This window comes from Indicator indicator, chromosome Z, assembly GCF_027791375.1.
Source record: "Indicator indicator isolate 239-I01 chromosome Z, UM_Iind_1.1, whole genome shotgun sequence".
In the NCBI taxonomy this organism is placed as follows: domain Eukaryota; kingdom Metazoa; phylum Chordata; class Aves; order Piciformes; family Indicatoridae; genus Indicator; species Indicator indicator.
Genome location: NC_072053.1, coordinates 6598339 through 6619383, shown reverse-complemented (window position 1 = coordinate 6619383; position 21045 = coordinate 6598339). Strand labels below are relative to the sequence as shown.

The window sequence follows — 21045 nt, the reverse complement described above, 5'->3', positions numbered from 1 at the left end:
CAGTATGTAGTTGGGGAAGGAAGCTTTTTGTTAACAAGATGTCTCATTGTCTTACTGCTTTTTTTACCAATACATGTTGTGGGTAGTTTGGGGCACTCTAAATTTTGCTTATGTAATGCTCTTGGATCCCATTCCTCATTCCATACTCATGTGAATAGACCCATTGATAGGAGTAAGACCACACACGTAAACCAGGCTTGTAGAGCTCTGTTCTTGTATTTCTATGGTTTTTTGTAAAGATTAAATTTAGATAATGAAATACTTAATGTTTTTGTGGAGCTGGCTCTAGTGGCATAAGCTTGCATGGGCCAAACAGAACCCTGTATTTATCAGTGGTAAGAGACATGTTCTAAACAGTTATTTTTATAATTTCTTTATTCCCCAGAAGAAAGCTCTAAGACAGCCAGTAGCTCCTCTACTGTGAGACATGAGGGAGCTAAACTTGAACCCTCCTAATTAGGAATTGAAAGTTAAATCTTGACTGTGAAGGCTACCCTCTGTTTGCTTCCTGTTTTATGTTTATTTCATATTTAGTTAGGTTAGTCTAGGTGATCATATCAAAGGCTATATATCAGTTCCCTTTTGCTTTTGATAGTCACAAGACATCTGGAATAGAAATAGACTCACTTTCCACATTAATGGGATCAAAGTGCTTGATAAAATATTAATTTATTTATAGGGGCAGAAGTGCCCAAAACACATAACACTACAGAGAGTGCAGCAGGAGGGAAGCTTCTCTTTCCTGCCACCTCTTCCCTAGCCACTGACATGCAGCTATGAAGTAGAGAGACTGCTAACTCCATGTTTCCAGTTATCCATAGTCACTTTTTCAGATACTGTAGAATGCTTGACTCTGCTGACAGGAAGAACTGGTTCAGGGAGGTGAATGCTATATACAGCCCTTCTCTAGGAGAGCTCGTGGCGTCTTGAGGTATTTTACCTCTGTGGGTGGCTGTAGTACTTTCTTTGCTGCTATATAGGGATAAATACCAGTGCAGATAGCTTTACACCTGCTGACACTTGCAGAAAGCTCCACTTGAGAGACTTGAGTGTTGAGAGTGAGGGAGGTGGCTTTTCTATCACCAAGTTAAGCTTAATTTTTGTCACTATCATGATTCTTCTTTGTGCACGACGCAGGTGGCTCTGCACTTAGGACATCCAACAAAGTTTGGGAGATGCGTTCTCTTGCTGAGATTTAGTGAGAATAAGGTATGCAGTAGGAGAAGTTACAAGCAAGGTAACTGCTTATAGTAAAATTCATGGTTAAAAATTGGTGGACCAAAACATATTTATCAAGCATAATTTTTTAAAGTATGAAACTTGATCTTGATTGGAACAAAGTAAACAAATAGTTCATAGCAGATTTTGGGGGTGCATATATTCTAGAGTGTCCTTGAAAAGGAAGAACTAGTGTGTCAGAATAAAACTCAGGTTGATTGAAAGATCAGAATACATGAAATAAACTGTCACCAGTGACAGATTAACTGAAGAGTTAAATTATAGTTAAATTTGCAGCCTTGTCAAGCAATTTAATACTACATTAATGAATTTTGTAGAGAGACTGTTTTGAATAGGATCCTTTTTCATCAGATGTTGCGCATATGCTTTCTGTGTTTATCTAAAAAAAGTCATAATGAAACAGCTAATAAACCCCCAATTTATTTGTTTCCTTTAATAAATAAGTACTTAACATACAACTACTGTACTTTTTATCTTTTCTTAACTTTAAATAAATAACTAAAAAAAAGTTTATATACGTGTACGATAGTCAGGTCAACAAGGGAGGAAAGCTCCTAAAACCTTTTGCCACTCAGATTGCAGAGAGGCCTTTTACAACAGAGGGCTATGTGGCCTGGGAAACAAGATGATAAAAAACAAACTGGGAGAAGGTATAACTTTGTCTGTTTTCTTTTACATTTGACCCTTGGAGGTGATGAAGAGAAGGGAACAAGTTGTGATTGTGCACACATCATTCTGAGTGTTGGGTTGCTTTTTATTCAGAACTTTAAGAAAAGTTAGAAGTGCAACAGAGCAAAAACAAAACCAAGAACTGGCAAGTTTATATTGGCCTTAATGAATTGCTTGAAATAGGTCAAAATTGTTAATAGTTGCTTATTTCTTGATGACTTTGATGCACTGTCTTCCAGTCCTTTGGCATTCATCCTGATCCCCGGGTAGCAGTTGTCTTACGCAATTAATAGCTATGTTAAGTTTTTTTTTAACAGTTCAGGTTTCTGACTTCCTTTAACACCAAGAACTACCTGTGAGAAGATGCTGAAAAGCAATGCAGTCATTGGTGCCTATAAAAAGACTTGGAGCTTATGCCTCATAGCATGCTCTGTTTATTTTCTAGAACAGTGATGGTATTTAGCAATTTGGTTACAGAAATTTTCTTTTCTTTCTTGTTTTTTTGAACATAGGACCTTAGTGACGGTTATCTTAGTAAAACACACTTCCAAGTCAGAAATAGAAACATCCCACCAGATCTCAAGGAGACAGACGATGTTGTTGAACAAACCTTGTTCTCACATGTTGAAGTAAGTACATATTTCAAACTTATACATTTATAGAATAAATCTTGAACAGGATTTTTAAAAACACTAAACTATTAAATCCCTACTGAAAAATTTCAGATCTTAAGTCATAAATGGCTTTGAATAGTTCTTCTTAAAATTGTTCTTATTGAGGTATACAGCTATATTGGGAGGAAATGGGAATGCTCTTTTTCTGTATATATTTTCTTTATTGAAGGATAGTATCTCTTTGCATATTGGTTCATTGACAGTAAGGAATTTTTTTTTGGTGGAAAAAGATTAGCCGTTGAGGTTTTGTTATCTTAGAAGTAAATATTAATTTAAAAAATAAAAAAAACCCTTTGAAGTTAGTATTACTTCAAAGTGATACATAATAAGTAGTATGTAAGAATTCTATACTCAGTATATACTTTTTACTGTGGAACTAACTTAAAATAAGGATCAATTTCTTTAAACTGGTGGTGGAAAATAAAGTAGATTTAGGTCTTGAGTGAGAGTAACCTTCTTTATTCCAGAAAACGAAACCAGTTCATTAAACTCAGGATGAGCTGATCTGAATAATTATTTGCTTGTTTGATTCTGCATTAGACCTTCAGATTATTGAGTAATTAAGATATAAACAGTAGAAATTCCCTCCCTTGTTAGGTTGTTACTGTAACTATGAAAAGAAATCTTGAATTATAATTGAGCGAGAGCAATATATTTTGTATATTAGAAACTGCGAAATGAATGGGCATGGTATATTCTCCAACTACCTCAGCAGACTGTTTTTTCCTCCCCCTTCCCCCCCCCCCCCCCAAACCTCTGGTACTGGGTCTGAAACTAGTATTGTTTTGGGCCTAGTTTCTGAAGGAAATGGCACTTAAACCAATCATGCTGTCTGCTAGTCTGTGATAAAGGTATTTCTACTGATTTTTGAGTTCATGCACAGGTTTCAGCTGTATTTTAAAGATGGTTTGGTTCTTGAAAAATTTGTGAAAGTAGATGGCTGGCTAGATGAAAGCTACTTTTATGGCCATTTAGAAGTCTGATCTTTATGTTCTGTTCATCTAGTCAATGGAAGTACAGGACTGTACTAAAGCAGCACCTTGGTCCTTCAGAGTGTCATGAGGAACAGCTGGGGTTCACATGACACAAGCTGAAAACAAGACATGGTTTTGTAATCAGTAAGATGACTCATTCAGTCTGCTGAAAAAAATAAATAAAATTTTGCAACCCCATTGCTGATAGACCAGCTTTGAAAGGATGTTTTAGCAAGGTGTGTGTTCGTCTCTTCTCCCTCAGGTTTACCAGGAGAGGTTTAAGTTGGATATTAGAAGAAACTTCACCACTGAAAGGATTCCCAAACACTGGAACAGGCTTTCCAGGGAGGTAGTTGAATCCCCATGCCTGGGGTTGTTTAAGAGATACAGAGATGTGGTGCTGAGTGGTATGATTTCACACCAGACGTAGAGTGAGTCATGGTTGGACTAGACAATTCTGATTCTATGATTCTTTGATACAAATTGGAATCTGTATCTTTAGAATCGTTAGCTTGCATTTGATAAGCATAGTAAGTCATCTAAAGGCTAGATGAAGCGTTTTAAGTTCCCTTTTACTTTAAATTCTAGATTGTTTTTCTTTAATTGAAAGCCAATGTCAATGCTTCTGAGGTTGTTGTTTAATTGTCACTGTAACATTGTTTGTGTGCTTCAACCCTGATTTACAAGAACAGCTTACTGTTCATAGTCAAAAGTGCTTTTGGCAATTACGATTTTTTTCTTTGTTAATAATTAATTAAATCTTTGTTACAGAGTGTATTTTAAAAGAACATCTTGTAAAAGGTTATTGAATCCCTCCTATAGAATCAACTATAGAAGAAGTATGACAACACAGAAAAGGCTTCAGAGCCTGTAACAGACTGAAACAGTCGTTAACATAATGAAATATAATAACAAATAGTCTTTAATATACTGAAATATGATTACAAAATTATGCTAGGAGTAAATATCTTTTGTTATGGTAAGATACTATTATTAGTAATTATTTCTTGAAATATTGCGGAGGATTTCTGTGGTTTGAAGCAAAGAAAAGTCTAGGTTGGAAGATAGCTTGTACAGAAACCTGTTCGTCTTTGAGAAGGAGCCTTTGTTCATGTTGAATACCAGCAGTAAAGATGAGGATTTAAGCAAGAGAGGTCTTGGAAATTAATTATGTAGATTATAAGACAAGAGGATATGCATAATAAAAAAAAAATGGATTTTCCTCTCCAAAATATTCGCTGCCTAATAGGAATTATGTCAAATTTACATTCTCATTGAACTGAAGGGTAACCAGTCAAAGTTATTTAATCTAGAAAATGAGAAAAGCACACCACTAAGTTGGAAAATGAAATTTTGCTGTAGATACATAAAGTAAAATTATATATTTAACACTGACAAGAAAGATGGAAACAGTGACTGTAGAGGGGATAAATTTTCTCAAGCACAGCACTGCATGTGAAAGATGCATGTTCTTTTCCCCACATCTTGAATGTGTGCCGCACTGTTCTGATGGTCTGTTTAAGTATGTTTTGCTTTTGTAAAAATATATATTTCATCCTCAAATCATGCCATGTTATGGAGGTACTGCAATATCTTTTAATAAGTTATTGAAATACATTCTGATGAATAGAGTTCAGCAAAAGTTGCGATCTCAGTAGAACTTGGAAAGGTGTCTACTCGTTATATGCATTTAATATTTAGCGTTTTTTCCTTTGAAAATGCATAAATGTTAATTTTATATGCTTAAAGTCTCAAGGGTCTCTTTTTTTTTTGTTTTTTTTTGGTTTTTTTTTAATGTGGCCATTTTCTGATAGTTGCATATTTCACAATTTTAAGTTTCAGAATTACTGTTGCAGATTTTTCTATATTGTATCTCTTACTGAAATGTTTCCATCTGGCATTCTGCAGTCTGATCTTCTTGTTCAAGGCATGGTAGGAGAGACGATGCATAGTTTCATGTAAGATAATTAATGAGTGTGTGGTGTGAGCTGAAATTCCCCCCCCACTGACAATAACCAGGCTAGCTCAGTCTGGAAGCAAATGAAAAGCTGTATTTACAAGCAGAGTCTAAAATCTACAATGAAATGCAATGAATATGTACAAATATACAAAATTCACAACATTCACAAATATATACAATCAACAGAAAAAGCACAACGATCTCCCTTTGCTTCCCCCCAAGGGGATCCTCCCAAAGGGGCCTCCCTCTCCCAGGAGCTTCCCCCCCAGACCCCCCTGGACAGAGAAGCAGAGTTAGTTAAGCAGAAAGTTGTTAACTTAGCTGCCAAGGTCAGTGTGTTATCTTCAGCCAGAAGAGAAGAAGAAACAGCAGCCAGACAGCCCAGCAACTGCCCCCACTGCCGAACGCAGAATGTGCAGAATGCCTACTTTGTTTTGGGTAATAGTTCTTAAACATTTCTATCTATCCAATGGAAGTGTTTAGAACAATCGTTATTTTGCTTTCTTACACCCAATAGTGACTTATTTACATTCTTTCACTTTCTCTGTTCTGAACTTTGCAAGGAAAAATTAAAAAGACAGTTTCAAACCATCACAGTCCACCCCTTCTAAACAATTCCATTGGCTGCTACTATCATTTATCTAATCTAAAATAATACCTACAACAATAGGTGAATAAAGACCATAGTCCATTCCGGCTATCTCAGATGTAGATGATTCAAAAGAGTCAAATCACAGGAAAAACAGCAAACAGCTTGTTTCCTCGCAGATGGAGCGAAGAAAGGAACAGGGACTCTCAGGTGACTCAGGGCTCTCAGGGTTCGTGCACCGTAGATCTCATGAACTCTCCTCTTGGGCGCGATGCTGTATCTGCGCAACACTCTGAATTTAACCTCTCTCAGCCAAAGTTAGATTTCTTTGTGGAATACACTGAATTTCACCATTTTCTTGCATCACCCAATAGGTGTGACCAGGACCTTCAGCAGAAACCACCCCTCGGACAGGTTTGGCCTCTCCTGAAGGAGAAAATACCCAAACAGTTTTGCCTAACAGATTCTTTTCTCTGATAACAGGAACTCTATCACCTTCTTCCTTTCGCAACAAATCTGATTGGGCAGGTCCAGCTCGATTCACTGAACCTCTACTATTCACCAACCAGGTTGCTTGTGCTAAATGTTTCTCCCAGTTTTTCAAAGATCCACCCCCCATGGCTTTGAGAGTGGTTTTCAGCAAACCGTTGTAGCGTTCGATCTTCCCTGCAGCTGGTGCATAGTAGGGAATGTGGAATATCCACTCGATGCCGTGCTCTTTGGCCCAGTTTTTTACAAGATTGTTCTTGAAATGAGTTCCGTTGTCTGACTCAATCCTCTCTGGAGTTCCATGTCTCCACAGGATTTGTCTCTCCAGGCCAAGAATGGTGTTACGTGCAGTTGCATGAGGAACTGGATAAGTTTCCAGCCATCCAGTGCTTGCCTCTACCATAGTCAGCACATACTGCTTACCAGATGGAGAACGAGGTAGAGTGATGTAGTCAATCTGCCAGGCTTCACCATACTTGTACTTGGACCATCGGTCACCGTACCACAAGGGCTTGATCCGCTTTGCCTGCTTAATAGCAGCACAAATGTCACAGTCATGGATGACTTGTGTGATAGCATCCATGGAAATGTCAATGGATCTGTCACGAGCCCATCGGTAGGTTGCATCTCTGCCTTGATGTCCTGACGAGTCATGGGCCCACCGAGCTAAGAACAGCTCACCTCGGTGTTTCCAGTCAAGATCAGGATCAGGATCAGAGTTTGTGTCCACCTGGGAAACTCTTGCAGCTAGATCTGCCTGATGGTTGTGTTGTTGTTCCTCAGTAGCTTTGCTCTTAGGAATGTGAGCATCGATGTGTCTCACTTTCACTGGGATTCTCTCAATGCGAGCAGCAATGTCTTGCCACAGATCTGCAGCCCAGATTGGCTTTCCTTTCCTCTGCCAGCCATTCTTCTTCCAGTCTTTCAGCCAACCCCACAAGGCATTGGCTACCATCCACGAGTCGGTGTAGAGATAAAGCTTTGGCCATCTCTCACGTTCAGCTATGTTAAGAGCTAGCTGGACAGCTTTTACCTCTGCGAATTGACTGGATTCTCCTTCTCCATCTCTCGCTTCTGCAACTCTGCGCGTTGGGCTCCACACTGCAGATTTCCATCTCCGCTTGTTCCCAACAAGACGACAGGAACCGTCTGTGAACAAAGCATATCTCTTTTCATCATCAGACAGATCACTGTAAGGAGGAGCTTCCTCAGCACGAGTTACTCTCTCCTCTGGAGGTTTTGCACAGCTTGTGCCTTCTGGCCAGTTTGTGATCACCTCCACCAAACCAGGCCTTTCGAGATTTCCCATTCGAGCTCGCTGTGTTATCAGAGCCATCCACTTAGACCAGGTAGCATCTGTTGCATGATGTGGTGAAGAACCTTTGCCTTTGAACATCCAATTCAGAACTGGCAATCTAGGAGCTAGAAGAAGTTGTGACTCAGTTCCAATCACTTCAGAAGCAGCTTTCACTCCTTCATAAGCAGCTAAAATCTCTTTCTCTGTTGGAGTGTAGTTTGCCTCTGAGCCTCTGTAGCCACGACCCCAGAAACCAAGAGGACGTCCTCGTGTCTCCCCTGGAGCTCTTTGCCATAAGCACCAGGTTGGACCATTGTCACTCGCGGCCGTGTACAGAATGTTCTTAATGTCTGGACCAGTTCGGACAGGTCCCAGACCCATCGCTTGGACTACCTCTCGCTTGATCTGGTCAAAGGCTGCTTGTTGCTCAGGACCCCATTGGAAACTGTTTCTCTTTCGAGTCACATCATAGAGAGGTTTCACAATCTGACTGTATCCAGGAATGTGCAGTCTCCAAAATCCCACTATGCCTAAGAAACGCAGAGTTTCTTTCTTGTTGATGGGATTTGCCATGGTGGAGACTCTGTTTATCACATCCATTGGGATGTGACGGCGACCATCTTGCCACCGCACTCCCAGAAACTGGATTTCTCTGGCAGGTCCTTTCACCTTGTCTCGCTTGATAGCGAAACCAGCTTGCAAGAGAATGTCAAGGATTTTATTACCTTTCTCGAAGACTTCTTCAGCAGTCTCACCCCAGACGATGATGTCATCGATGAACTGAATGTGTTCTGGAGCTCCACCTTTCTCCAAAGCATCATGGATCACTGCATGGCAGATGGTTGAACTGTGAATCCACCCCTGGGGCAAACGATTGAATGTGTACTGAATGCCTCTCCAGGTGAAAGCAAACTGAGGCCTGCATTCCTCTGCTATGGGAATAGAGAAGAAAGCATTAGCAATGTCTATGGTAGCATACCATTTGGCCTGCTTGGATTCCAGCTCATATTGGAGTTCCATCATGTCTGGTACAGCTGCACTCATGGGTGGAGTTACTTCATTCAAGGCACGGAAATCAACTGTCAGACGCCACTCTCCATTCTGCTTTCTCACAGGCCAGATTGGACTGTTGAAAGGTGAATGAGTTTTGCTGATGACCTTCTGACTCTCCAACTGACGAATCAAGTTTTGAATGGGCACCAAAGAGTCACGGTTGGTTCTGTATTGTCTGTGATGCACAGTTTGAGAAGCAACCGGCAGCTTTACATCCTCTATCTCATGTTGTCCCACAACTGCAGATTCATCTGAAAGCTCAGGTCTAATAGACAACTTCAATTTTCCTCCATCAATTTCTACAGTTGCTATTCCAAAAGCCCATTTGTAACCCTTAGGGTCTTTAAAACGCCCTTCTCTCAGAAAGTCAATTCCCAAAATACAAGGTGCATTAGGACCTGTTACAATAGTATGTTTCTTCCACTGCTTCCCAGTTAAACTTATATCAACCTCTATCTTAAACAACTCTTGAGATCCACCAGTGACTCCCTGAATAGTTATAGATTCTCCCCCTTGATAATTTGATGGTATTATGGTGCACTGAGCTCCTGTGTCAACCAAGGCCCTGTACTTCTGAAATTTTGAAGTGCCAGGCCACTGGATGTACACATCCCAATAGATTCTGTTATCTCCATTATCCCTTACCTCCCCCTGGCGGAAGGCAGGGCACCCCTAATGGTGGGGATTACCTCCACATGTACAGCTGGCACAACGTCCAGCACCAGAATTAGGATCACTGTTGGAGCTATCAGAGTTGTTCTGGGAAACTGAGGAAGCGACAGCTACCCTCCTGGTATTGCTACCTCGGGATCTGCCCCTCTGCAGCTCCCGTAACCTCTTGAAAAGATCAGAAGTTGGTTGACCATCCCATCTGTTCATGTTCTCACCAAACTGATCACGCAGAGTTATCCAGATACTGCCACGTGATTGCCTCTGCTGTCTGTTTTGGTTTGGCCTGTTTTGGAATGGCCTCCTTGGAGCACGTCTGTTTCTGACAGCTGAAACTTGTATCCATCTGGAGGAAGAGGAATTAGAATCATCCCCCTTCATCAAGTTGGATATGGAGGTTTTAAGTTCCTCCTTCAGCTCTTTCATGCAATTCTCCATCTTTCCAGACAAAGTTTCAATGGCTGAAACCAAAGAAGTGCGTGCAAGACTATCCTCCAACTGCCTCATCTGGTCAGTGAAATGGCCAACAGTAGGAGGCACTCCACCATAATTTCTTGCCACAATCCTGCTTGCCAGAATAGTGGCATAATTAGGAGGAGCAAGCTTAATGAGCTTTTTGGCAAGGCCTGTTCCAACAGGAATTTCATCAGGATTCAGAGTCTTATGATCTCCATACATTACTTCTCTCACAGCAAACTCTCTCAGACGCTTGATTCCCTCAGCTATTGTGGTCCAAGGCTTAGGGTTCCATGGTAAATCATCTCTGCTGGGGTACCTCAGCGAGACTGCCAGTAGGAGGCGTGCCCACAGAGAAACTTTACCAATGCACTTGCCTAGGTGCCTGTCTATGCCTGTATCCTTTGAGAGCATCCCCAACTGAGAGGCCGACTTGTCGCCTACCACCAATGCTGGGGCTCCCATATCAAAACACCTGGCTAGCCAAGACAGGACTGGCTCATTATCTCCTCTGATGTAATCCTTCCTCACATGTCTAATTTCCTGTCTGGGTGCATTAGCTGACTGTATGTCATCCTCATCATCACCATCATCATCATCATCCTGAGGTCGCTGTCCCCATAATCCTATTTTAATCCTCCGTTGAATTTCTTTGAGTTCAGAGGCACTACCAGCAGTTGCTAATCTACTAGGGTCTACATCCTGACCTACATCTCCATCATCCATGTGGGGTCTCAAGAGGTCTACCAGAGTTTTAAGGCTAACCCTCTCTTCCTCACCAGAAGGATCTTTCTTAACAGAGGGACCCTGAGTAGAAGGACCCTCATCTCCATCTGCACCATCTCCTGCAGCATCTGCATCTCCTTTACGCTTTCTGGTTACAGTGGCCACCAAATTTACTGGCTTGGTTTTCACATTCACAGCAGAGTTGGAAGAGCAAGTAGCCTTATGTCTTTCTTGACACAGTGCTATCAGTAGCCATATGATTATTCCAAGAAGCAACAAATTTAAGATTAAGGCTAGTACAAGATATCTAGGGTACCACTGGTTCCAAAGACCCTCTGTAGTTGTAAGAGGAGTAACAAACTCATATGTGTCTGCTAGCAGATCCATAGTTGAGTTACCATAGCTTCTTAGCCCAATAAGACCACAACAGAATTCACCAACATTCAGTAACTTGTTCTTAACCCAAAGAAACAACTTATATGCCACATATCTCACAATCTTGTCTATCATGCAAGAAATGGCCCATCTGTAGACAATTGCACCGATAATAGATGAAATAGAATGACTCAGAATCCAAAACAGCTTCATTTTGCTTCCTAATCTGAGCAGAAATAAATCACAAGCAATCGAGCCCCGAGTTGGAGCGCCAAAAATAAAAAGTGTGTCAGTGTGAGCTGAAATTCCCCCCCCACTGACAATAACCAGGCGTGCTCAGTCTGGAAGCAAATGAAAAGCTGTATTTACAAGCAGAGTCTAAAATCTACAATGAAATGCAATGAATATATACAAATATACAAAATTCACAACATTCACAAATATATACAATCAACAGAAAAGCACAACCGATCTCCCTTTGCTTCCCCCCAAGGGGATCCTCCCAAAGGGGCCTCCCTCTCCCAGGAGCTTCCCCCCCCCCAGACCCCCCTGGACAGAGAAGCAGAGTTAGTTAAGCAGAAAGTTGTTAACTTAGCTGCCAAGGTCAGTACGTGTTATCTTCAGCCAGAAGACAAGAAGAAACAGCAGCCAGACAGCCCAGCAACTGCCCCCACTGCCGAACGCAGAATGTGCAGAATGCCTACTTTGTTTTGGGTAATAGTTCTTAAACATTTCTATCTATCCAATGGAAGTGTTTAGAACAATCAGTATTTTGCTTTCTTACACCCAATAGTGACTTATTTACATTCTTTCACTTTCTCTGTTCTGAATTTTGCAAGGAAAAATTAAAAAGACAGTTTCAAACCATCACAATGAGGAACAATAAGAAAGGAAAAATCAGGAAATTAAGGTTGGAATAATCAATATCCATCATTAGAAACAACCAGTGTTGACGAAAAGACAAGGTAAACAAGTACTGTGGGATATGACAGAGCATTAGGAGCATCAGGATGTTCCTCTCCTGTTCATGGGAGTCCAGTTCAGAGATCACAAACAGAATGTTAGCTTTGGCAGGTGAGGTGAAAATTAGGAGGAAAATGAGAAGACAATTTTTTGAAGCCAGGTGGAAGTACAGGCAGGTTATCCACAGTGAGGCAGTAACAACTATTTAAATAGCTGAACCAAAGACGCAGCAGGGAAGAGGTGAGAAATTGCTGAGTATATCCTGCTGCAGCAAAGATGTTGAAGCTGCCGAAAAGCAAAATTACGGCTCAGTTTTAATCTGTGAAGAGTTACTAAAGTATAATAATAATACAGGAAGTAAACAGAATAGCTATATTCAATTCAATAGAAAATCAATTACCAGTTATGACAGTTAAAAAATGTACCAATCTTACAGGATCTTCAGAGACCTGATCAAATTATTTGAAAATTTTATTTCAACACATTGGTCATATGGATAGTTAATGTTTGTAGCTTTCATCTTGTTGTCTGGTATCTAAATAGTTGGAGCCATCCTAGTGAAGCAGTGGTGAATAACTACGTGTTCTTGTCTTTCTACAGAGCAGTCTGTGTTATGTGGTATGCTTGATTCCATTTATACAAGTTGTGTTTTCATCTGAAAACCAAGAATAAAATTCTGTGTGGGTTTCTTTCTGCTTATTTTAGGATATGTGCAATATAGAGCTTGTCACTTAAATCTTTGTTTCATCCTGAGGAGGGAAAAAAGCATTTTTGGGCATAAATCAGTAAGCCTATTTTAGGTGCCTTCTCTAGAAGTTGAATCTAAAAGTGTCTGTTTTTATTCACTGATGATCAAAGGAAGCTAGATGGTTAACCTGGATGTACATTTCTGCATTTTGTCATGGGAATCTCATGGGAAGCTCATCTGGTTCTGAGCTCATTGAAAGCAGGAGTTATTTTTGCTGGTGACTTCACCGAGGCAAAGATTTCACTTTGTTGGTAACAGTGAAGCTTATGCTTAGCTGAGGACTGTGTTTTGGAAAGTAGGAACTCAAAAAATAGAGGATTTAAGGATAAGCTGTTGGAGCAACTGACGCTGCCTTAAGCTTTGGTCAGAGACCTTATGTTGGGACTTCTGTGCTTGTGCAGTGGCCTCTCTGATATCGGGGGTCAGATGGGACAATCACAGTCCTAATGTGTAACAGACCTGCACGTGCTAGTACGCTAAAGAACCACCTTTTTTATGATGGTAGTGGTGTGAGTATCTATATTCAGTTTCCTTTTGGAAATTATTACTTGCACAGAGGTTCCTGTATTGCAGGTGTTATGAAATGCTAGGGATTAGCTGACTGTCATTAGGTTGCTTTAGGGGGGGCAGCCTGCTTTATAGGACCAACAGGAATACACTTAGAGCTAGGAACAGATTTGGGAACCACAATGCTGTACTGTAGCAAGCTGGCATGCTCTCTAGTATGAAGCAGGTTTTCTATTTTCTGGTACTGGAAGGCTTCTGCCTTACACATAACTGTTAATTGATGGTTTCTTCAGCTCATGGGCAAGCCAGCAAAATTCATAGTTTCCTTCTTAACTTTTCACATGTCAGTGAACCTTTGATACCTGCTGGTTTCCAGACTCACTCTTGCTAATTCCTGAGTTTTCCTGGAAGTAGAGGAATTATCTTGTGGACTTGTACAAGGACTGTGTAGGGTGCTGGGGGCTGTGAGAAGGCTCACAACTTTAAGTGGGTGCAATGTTAAGTGTCATGGGTTGGTCTATACTTTTTATATTGAAATAACCCTTAATATAAGCTTAGATGAAGGGATATGTAAAAGAGGATTTATGTCCACATGGATGCACTTACAGTATGAAGCAAGGTGCCTGGAAAGAGGTAGCTTAAATGCTGGTAACTACTTAGAGCAGTTTAAGAAGGTTTCTGTCTATACTTTGCAGTAGCTGAGTTGTCAAGCCATGTATCTAACCAGGTGCCAGGAGAGCCTGTTTTATGCAGACCCTGTCTTTCCATTTTCTGTCTTGATAGAAATGGATTTGAGGGTGTTCCTCTGGAATGCCATTCTCTGATTTCTGTGGATTTAGTTTAATCAAGATGTTTATTTTCATGTCTATATTGATAAACAGAATTTACTGACGACATTGTGACTAACAATAAGCAAACTTTTGACTGATTTTGTCGAGGACACCCTTCAAACTAGGAAGACTGGATTCAGTCTCTAGGATATGAACTGAAGAGTTCATAAACCTTGTAGAGTATCTTCCAGTAGAATAAAAATGGCATGATATGCAAAGCAAGGACCTGATACACAGACATTTGAAAATTTTTAAGTTGCAGTGTTGTTCTGTTTAAATTTTTATTGAATCAGTTGTTGTCTTTCTGTGCTGTCCCAGCTTTCTGCCATTTCTGAATGGCACCTATATTTTTCTGCAGACAGCATAAATCTTGTGGAACCACTGTACTATGTTCTGTCTAATTCAACAGTAGCCTTCAGTGTATGTTCTTTCTTGATCCAAATCATATCTGTCCTGCCAAGAGATCTGTCAGGATCTGTATCAATGAAGATGGAATCATGTCTTCTTTTGCATAACTTAGTATATCAAGTATTGAAAATCTTCTATTACCCAAATTTATAGAAGAGTTTCATGCAAGTAGCTCATCAGAAGTTCTTTACTGAGACTAGATGCAGTAATGACCAGCTGTGGGATGAATTAACCTGGGCTTGGTGTTGAGAGAGATGTTGTGGCACTGTTATCTAGCTTCAGCTTCCATGGAAACTGGAATCTTACCCTTCTATATTTGTGGGGTTTTTCCAACTATCCTTCTTTTTCTCAGTCTAAATAAATCCCTCTAACTGAAAGTATTTAAATAATACTTTGTTATGAGGCTAGGTAGCCAACTGCACTGGAAAGATGCCTTTCATCATAGACTTCTGTATTTGCCATCATCCAGCTCTAGCTTTAAGTGCAAAATGACACATTTTAAGCAAGGGCAGAACAATTCTGTATATTATTATGTGAATTGTTGATAAGGTGAAAAATACTGTGCAAAATTCGAAATTAAGATAGTCCTCCTTCCTTGAGGAACTTATTTTCTAAATGAGTGAAATGGGAAAATCTGGATTCACTTTATGTATTCTTTTTTGTTTGTTATTCAGATAGCTCAAGGGAAGCAATAACTTGGAGTAGTAATTCTCTGTGTGTGGTTTGTCTCATCTCTCATGGGTATTGCAGAAGAAGTGAGTCAGTGTGGAACCATTTCTGAAGCTAGAGCCATTGCTGCTTTGTTAGAGAGTGGGCAGGTTGAGAGTATTGAAGGTCTGATGTCGCCTTTGCAAAATGAGCACTTCACAAACCTGTTGATACAGTGTTAGTGAAGATCTGCTTATGGATGATATGGGAATGAGTCTGACGTCTTTCTTAAACTTTATAATACCGTGTGATTTGCTCTTCAGCTGTTTTATTCAGTTTGCAACAACTAGAGAATTACAATTCTTAGTAATTATTAATCATTTTTTCTTTAAACAAATCCATATTTTTAGAATTAAAAACAGCTCCCTTTTTTTGTGCAAAAGTAAATAAGATGAACTCAGTGTAAACATTTGCATAACCACAGTATTTGTTGGATGGTTAAAACATGTGAAGTGAAAATCCAGCAAACAGTGCTTAAGGAGAAAAATGTAAATACATTTGATGGAATCCATCACTTGCTGAAGAAAATTGAAAGGGCCTTAGTAAATAGGAAGAAAATAAAGTATTGCTTACTTAGCTAAAACATTAGTTTGTAATGAGTGATCCAACCTTAATAGCAGTGCAGTTGCTCAGAAACAGGTAAATTTACCCCTGATCATTTTGATAGCTTCTCTGTTGCTCTGAGAAGTAAATAATATTGCATCTGTATTCAACCCAAAATATGTTTCCTTAAAAAAATTGACACGAGATAATTTGCTAGCTTTGATAGGAATAAAGTATTCTGATTTCAGTTTGTCTTATATCTACTCAGATCTTATTCATCCATCAGTCTTGGCTTCCTATTCCAGTTACAATAGGTCTTCTGGGATTGATCTCTTCCTTTGGTGGTGCTGCTGCCCAAGGTGTTGTTAGTCAGCCTTAGCTGGGCCACAGTATGTATTTTGTGTTAGCCGGGCCAGTGTTTGATCCCTTCCAAATTCCTTAATGCTTCGTTGTCTGGCATATGTACCAGAAACCTTTTCTAATGTCAGGTCACAGAAAAGAAACTCAAGTTGTTGATGGAAACCTGTGAAAAATAAATCAAGAAACCACTTATTCTAAGGATATATAAAGTGTATTACAGAATGTGGTGAAGATGTCTGTGATTTCTCTTAAATATGTGTTAATCAAAAAATGGAATTAGCCTTTATTAAACCACAAGAAAATATTCTGGTGTGGATTTTATTAACTGTGTTCTACATGAAAAGAGTTGGCAAAAGAATGGTGGTGTTTAGAAATATCAAGGCTGGAAGAAACTTTGGTGTAGGCATTACACCCTTTTCTTGAGCTGGAGAAACTCAGTAAAGGAAGAATGATATGGTGTCAGGAATCATTTGAATCCCAGGTATGTCCTGCTTCTGAGCTCCCTCATGTATGAGATGTCTCAGTCATGATGGAAGAGGCTAAATGCTTCTGCTCCTGTAAAGTTCTGGAAATGTGAAGTTTTAATCTCCCACACACAGACCTTTGTATATCATTTTCTGTGTGTCACCCCTGGTATCCTGGGAAATCTTGATAACAGTAGTTACATTTAGTTTTCAACAGCTTTGATGACATGCTGTTGGCTTGACTACCATTGAAGGTGGTGGGACTCTGATCTTAATTCTCATACACATTCTTTGATTGCTGTTCTCTTTTAACCAGTAGGATCTGCTTAATAAGTTTTTACTCACCTTAAAAATTATATCAAAGCAAATACATAAACTAATTATGAAGGCTTTGGTAGAACTGAAGAAGTACATTGTATCACCTCCAAAAGTGATTTCTTTTTAGTTATGATGTTGGTCTAGATTGAGTTCAACTTTTGATCTGCTCTTCAGAGTTGTCACTTAGTATTAGTAAATAAATGCTACATCAAACACAGAAAAAGGTGCTCTAGTTCAGATTTGGTAACTGAATGTGACAGTTAGTTGGTTACTATGTTTGAATTTGTGTCATAATGTCAGCAGAATGTCTTGCTTCTGCAGTAAATAAACCTCCGTTTCTTATGGAGCACACACACACTGAGACTGTGGTAGGTGAAGGTGGTTTTCTCAGAGTATGAACTGTGAGAGAGTAGTAATACCACTGACAAAATTATTTGTAGGTATTAAAAATGTACTTTTTTTCCTGTTAGTGCATTTTTCATAACATCTAGAAAACTCTTTTGAAAAACATATAGAGGTGATTTTAGCACATCTACACCAAAAAAAATCCAGTTTGAAGTCTTATTTTTTTTAATTCTTGAAGTTAAAGCGTAATTAATGTTACTTGTCATAATGTAATTTTTTATATATGTGCCTTTTTAATTAATCAAGTCATTATTATGAGACTGTAAAAATAATAGCTCAAAATGATGCCAGAGTAGACTTCAACAGAAACTGTCTTTTCATTGTAAGTTAAAACCGTGTTGCATATAGAAGTACCAGAAATATGTAGGCCACGTGTTCAAGTAGTTGCCTACCTGGGCTATGTGTTTCTCCTCTCACAGAATCACATAGAATCAACCAGTTTGGAAGAGACTCATCAAGCCCAAGCAATCCCCTAACCCTAACTAATCAACTAGACCATGGCACTAAGTGCCTCATCCAGTCTTTTCTTAAACATTTCCAGGGACGTTGACCCCATCACCTCCCTGGGCAGCCCATTCCAATGGCCAATCACTCTTTCTGTGAAAGTGAGACACATCGATGCTCACATTCCTAAGAGCAAAGCTACTGAGGAACAACAACACAACCATCAGGCAGATCTAGCTGCAAGAGTTTCCCAGGTGGACGCAAACTCTGATCCTGATCCTGATCTTGACTGGAAACACCGAGGTGAGCTGTTCTTAGCTCGGTGGGCCCATGACTCGTCAGGACATCAAGGCAGAGATGCAACCTACCGATGGGCTCGTGACAGATCCATTGACATTTCCATGGATGCTGTCACACAAGTCATCCATGACTGTGACATTTGTGCTGCTATTAAGCAGGCAAAGCGGATCAAGCCCTTGTGGTACGGTGACCGATGGTCCAAGTACAAGTATGGTGAAGCCTGGCAGATTGACTACATCACTCTACCTCGTTCTCCATCTGGTAAGCAGTATGTGCTGACTATGGTAGAGGCAAGCACTGGATGGCTGGAAACTTATCCAGTTCCTCATGCAACTGCACGTAACACCATTCTTGGCCTGGAAAGACAAATCCTGTGGAGACATGGAACTCCAGAGAGGATTGAGTCAGACAACGGAACTCATTTCAAGAACAATCTTGTAAAAAACTGGGCCAAAGAACATGGCATCGAGTGGATATTCCACATTCCCTACTATGCCCCAGCTGCAGGGAAGATCGAACGCTACAACGGTTTGCTGAAAACCACTCTCAAAGCCATGGGGGGTGGATCTTTGAAAAACTGGGAGAAACATTTAGCACAAGCAACCTGGTTGGTGAATAGTAGAGGTTCAGTGAATCGAGCTGGACCTGCCCAATCAGAGTTGTTGCGAAAGGAGGAAGGTGATAGAGTTCCTGTTATCAGAGAAAAGAATCTGTTAGGCAAAACTGTTTGGGTATTTTCTCCTTCAGGAGAGGCCAAACCTGTCCGAGGGGTGGTTTCTGCTGAAGGTCCTGGTCACACCTATTGGGTGATGCAAGAAAATGGTGAAATTCAGTGTATTCCACAAAGAAATCTAACTTTGGCTGAGAGAGGTTAAATTCAGAGTGTTGCACAGATACAGCATCGCGCCCAAGAGGAGAGTCCATAAGATCTACGGTGCATGAACCCTGAGAGCCCTGAGCCACCTGAGAGTCCCTGTTCCTTCCTTCGCTCCATCTGCGAGGAAACAAGCTGTTTGCTGTTTTTCCTGTGATTTGACTCTTTTGAATCATCTACATCTGAGATAGCCGGAATGGACTATGGTCTTTATTCACCTATTGTTGTAGGTATTATTTTAGATTAGATAGATGATAGTAGCAGCCAATGGAATTGTTTAGAAGGGGTGGACTGTGATGGTTTGAAACTGCCTTTTTAATTTTTCCTTGCAAAGTTCAGAACAGAGAAAGTGAAAGAATGTAAATAAGTCACTATTGGGTGTAAGAAAGCAAAATACTGATTGTTCTAAACACTTCCATTGGATAGATAGAAATGTTTAAGAACTATTACCCAAAACAAAGTAGGCATTCTGCACATTCTGCATTCTGCAGTGGGGGCAGTTGCTGGGCTGTCTGGCTGCTGTTTCTTCTTCTCTTCTGGCTGAAGATAACACGTACTGACCTTGGCAGCTAAGTTAACAACTTTCTGCTTAACTAACTCTGCTTCTCTGTCCAGGGGGGTCTGTGGGGAAGCTCCTGGGAGAGAGAGGCCCCTTTGGGAGGGTCCCCTTGGGGGGAAGCAAAGGGAGATCGATTGTGCTTTTTCTGTTGATTGTATATATTTGTGAATGTCGTGAATTTTGTATATTTGTATATATTCATTGCATTTCATTGTAGATTTTAGACTCTGCTTGTAAATACAGCTTTTCATTTGCTTCCAGACTGGGCTAGCCTGGTTATTGTTGGTGGGGGGGAAAATTTCAGCTCACACCGACACAGATCAAGCCTAAACTTCCCCCCCTACACGGCTTGAGACAGTGTCCTCTTGTTCTGGTGCTGGTTACCTGGGAGAAGAGACCAATCCCCACCTGGCTACAACCACCCTTCAGGTAGTTGTAGATGGCAATAAGGTCTCCCCTGAGCCTCTTCTCCAGGCTAAACACCCCCACCTCCCTCAGCTGCTCCTCATAGGGCTTGTGCTCCAGACCCCTCACCAGCTTTGTTGCGCTTCTCTGGTCATGTTCAAGCAACTCAACAACTTTCTTGAACTGAGAGGCCCAGAACTGGACACAGGACTCAAGGTGTGGCCTAACCAGTGCTGAGTACAGGGGCAGAATGACTTTCCTGTTCCTGCTGGCCATGCTATTCCTGATACAGGCCAGGATGCCACTGGCCTTCTTGGCCACCTGGGCACATTGCTGGCTCATGTTCAGCCTACTGTCAACCAGTACCCCCAGGTCCCTTTCTGCCTGGTTGCTCTCCAGCCACTCTGTCCCAAGCCTATAGTGTTGCATGGGGTTGTTGGGGCGAGTGTGTAGAACCCGCACTTAGGTGTGTTAAATCTCATTCCATTAGACTGTGCCCATCTATCCAGTCTGGCAAGGTTTCTCTGCAGAGCCCTCCTACCCTCTAATAGATTGACATCTGCTCCCAACTTGGTGTCATCTGCAAACTTACTGATGATGGTCTGAATCCCCTCATCCAGGTATCAGTAAAGATATTGAACAGGATGGGGCCCAACACTGATCCCTGGGGGACACCACTAGTTACTGGCCACCAACTGAAAGTTGCTAAGGTCTTTTTCTGCAAGGCATGGTGACTTTTGCATCAAATGTTTTGATAGCTATATGCTTGACATGCCTTGATACCTGGGGAAAACCATCAGGGATTCCAACCTCTGCAATTTTGTCAGTGGAAGTACTTGTGAGAAATAAAAATCTGTGTTTCTGTTTTAAATTTAGAACTATTACTGTTGTAATCTTAGTAAAAAAATTGTTGTAAAAATAGACACTTCATTTGTAATTTTTTTTCAAAAAAAATTCTGCAATTCAGTGGTTTGTTGCTACAAGTTTTGGTTCCCCACTCTTTTTCTACTCCCTCCAAACAGAGTTCAAATTGAACTGC

At 40.5% G+C, this 21045-nt stretch overlaps 1 protein-coding gene across 1 annotated transcript in view; it reads left to right on the top strand.

Annotated features, from left to right (window-relative positions):
* The window catches only part of ATG10 (autophagy related 10), a 99623-nt gene that overhangs the window by 2715 nt on the left and 75863 nt on the right, over window positions 1–21045 (top strand). The window contains exon 2 of the mRNA XM_054398275.1: window positions 2421–2537. Coding sequence (XP_054254250.1) covers window positions 2421–2537 — 117 coding nt within the window. The remainder of the gene's footprint in view (window positions 1–2420; window positions 2538–21045) is intronic.